At 44.1% G+C, this 1,646-nt stretch overlaps 1 protein-coding gene across 1 annotated transcript in view; it reads left to right on the top strand.

Annotated features, from left to right (window-relative positions):
- The window catches only part of avpr1aa (arginine vasopressin receptor 1Aa), a 2,477-nt gene extending 1,419 nt beyond the window's left edge, over positions 1-1,058 (top strand). The window contains exon 2 of the mRNA XM_023400222.2: positions 281-1,058. Within this exon, the coding sequence (XP_023255990.1) occupies positions 281-564 (284 nt within the window). The 3' untranslated portion in view covers positions 565-1,058. The remainder of the gene's footprint in view (positions 1-280) is intronic.
- The last annotated feature ends 588 nt before the right edge of the window (positions 1,059-1,646 follow it).

Below are 1,646 nucleotides of genomic sequence, written 5' to 3'. Positions count from 1 at the left end.
GGGGGGGGGGCTACAGAGTCACCGTGCCCACCAGGCAGATTATTACTATCATCAGATTATTACTAACATCAGGATATCGGTCTTGAAATAAATTTGCAACAGAAATATTTACATTTGTAAGAAACTTTTTGAACTTGTTAATTTAACTTTTTTTCTCTCCTATGAATAACATCACAACACCAGATGAATTAACTTAGTCAGGCATTTTCTGCAGCCCAGCCTGGACCAGATGTTTTGCAGATTAATCATCCCTTTCCCCTTTCCTCCCTCTGTTCTCTAGATTCTGAGAACACAGCAGTGACTCTGTCTGCGCTCCTTGCCAGTCTCAACAGCTGCTGCAACCCGTGGATATACATGATCTTCAGTGGTCATCTCCTCCAGGATTTTGTGCACTGCTTCTCCTGCTGGCACAAAACGAACACTGGCTTCAAGAAGGAGGACTCGGACAGCAGCATCCGCAGAACGACACTGCTGACTAAGATGACCAACCGGAGCCCTACGGGCAGCACCGGCAACTGGAGGGAGCTGGACAATTCTCCCAAGTCCTCCATTCAGACGGAGTAAACACACAGCTAGACGACTCTGTTTACAGGGGCCGGGGGTGAACACATGTCCGGCAGTGGCACCAAGGTACACAAACAGTATGAGCTCATCTTAACTTTGGATATGACTGACAGTCACTGAAAATGTTCCCCACACTCCAAACCCATAAAGCAGACCAAGATGTTTACAAGGAAAAAATTAAGCAGAGTGAGGAAGTAGAATTTGTAATAGTGGCAAATCAGGAAATGTGGAGATTTCCTGTTTCTTCTTGCTGGATTCTGTGTACAAACATGTTCTTTTCCAATTTTAACCAGTGAAAAAACAAGAAAAAGCATCAGGAAAGGAAGAGAAATTGAGAAGTGTACATATAATTCATTGTGTTTTTATAGCCCCACAGTTGTTGGTAAAAGTCCAAGATGCTGACAGGTATGTTTTACATACTTTTGTTGAATTTAGTTGTAAAATTCTGACAGCCTCAAGTAGTCAAGGAGAATTTTTTGGAGCCCCAACATGAATTCTTTTTACGCTTTTAAGAGAAAGCACTTTTCCAGGAAGACTGGTGCTTTCACTGGTGGTTATGCCTCCCTGAAGTGCTGCCGGACACCTTTTCCTGTGAGAGTGGTTGCAAAGATAAAAGTTAGGTATAGCAGCCAGGCGGTGTGTGGTGGTGGTAAACGCTCTTCCAGACCGCAGGTCTTCAAGTAACTGAGGCAGACACCTCATCCTTTGCCATCAGCCTCCTATGTTGTTGTTTTTCTCTGAACCAGATTTTTAGAGGGTTGTGTAAAAGAAAAAATGGCTTAAACCTTTGACCTTTCAGGAAAACAAAGCAACAACATATGGTAAATAGCAGGACCTTCACACACACATACACACAGATGGGTGTGTAGCGGCTGCTGGGGTTTTTTTTTGTGAAATGAGATTGGACACAGATGGAGTCTATATACCTACCGACCCATAGACCCCTCCCACTGCTTTCACAAAATGTTGGGGAGAAGCTCACACATTCCACACACACCACGTCAACAACACACTTCCTGATTTTTTTTTTTTTTCTAACATCCTGCACCACTTTGGGGGGGGGGGGGGGGGGGGGTTTGTTT

This window comes from Seriola lalandi, unplaced genomic scaffold, assembly GCF_002814215.2.
Source record: "Seriola lalandi dorsalis isolate HSWRI2012SDOR001 ecotype SW California unplaced genomic scaffold, Sedor1 jcf7180002052274, whole genome shotgun sequence".
NCBI lineage: Eukaryota > Metazoa > Chordata > Actinopteri > Carangiformes > Carangidae > Seriola > Seriola lalandi.
This window is presented reverse-complemented; position numbering and strand designations above follow the sequence as displayed.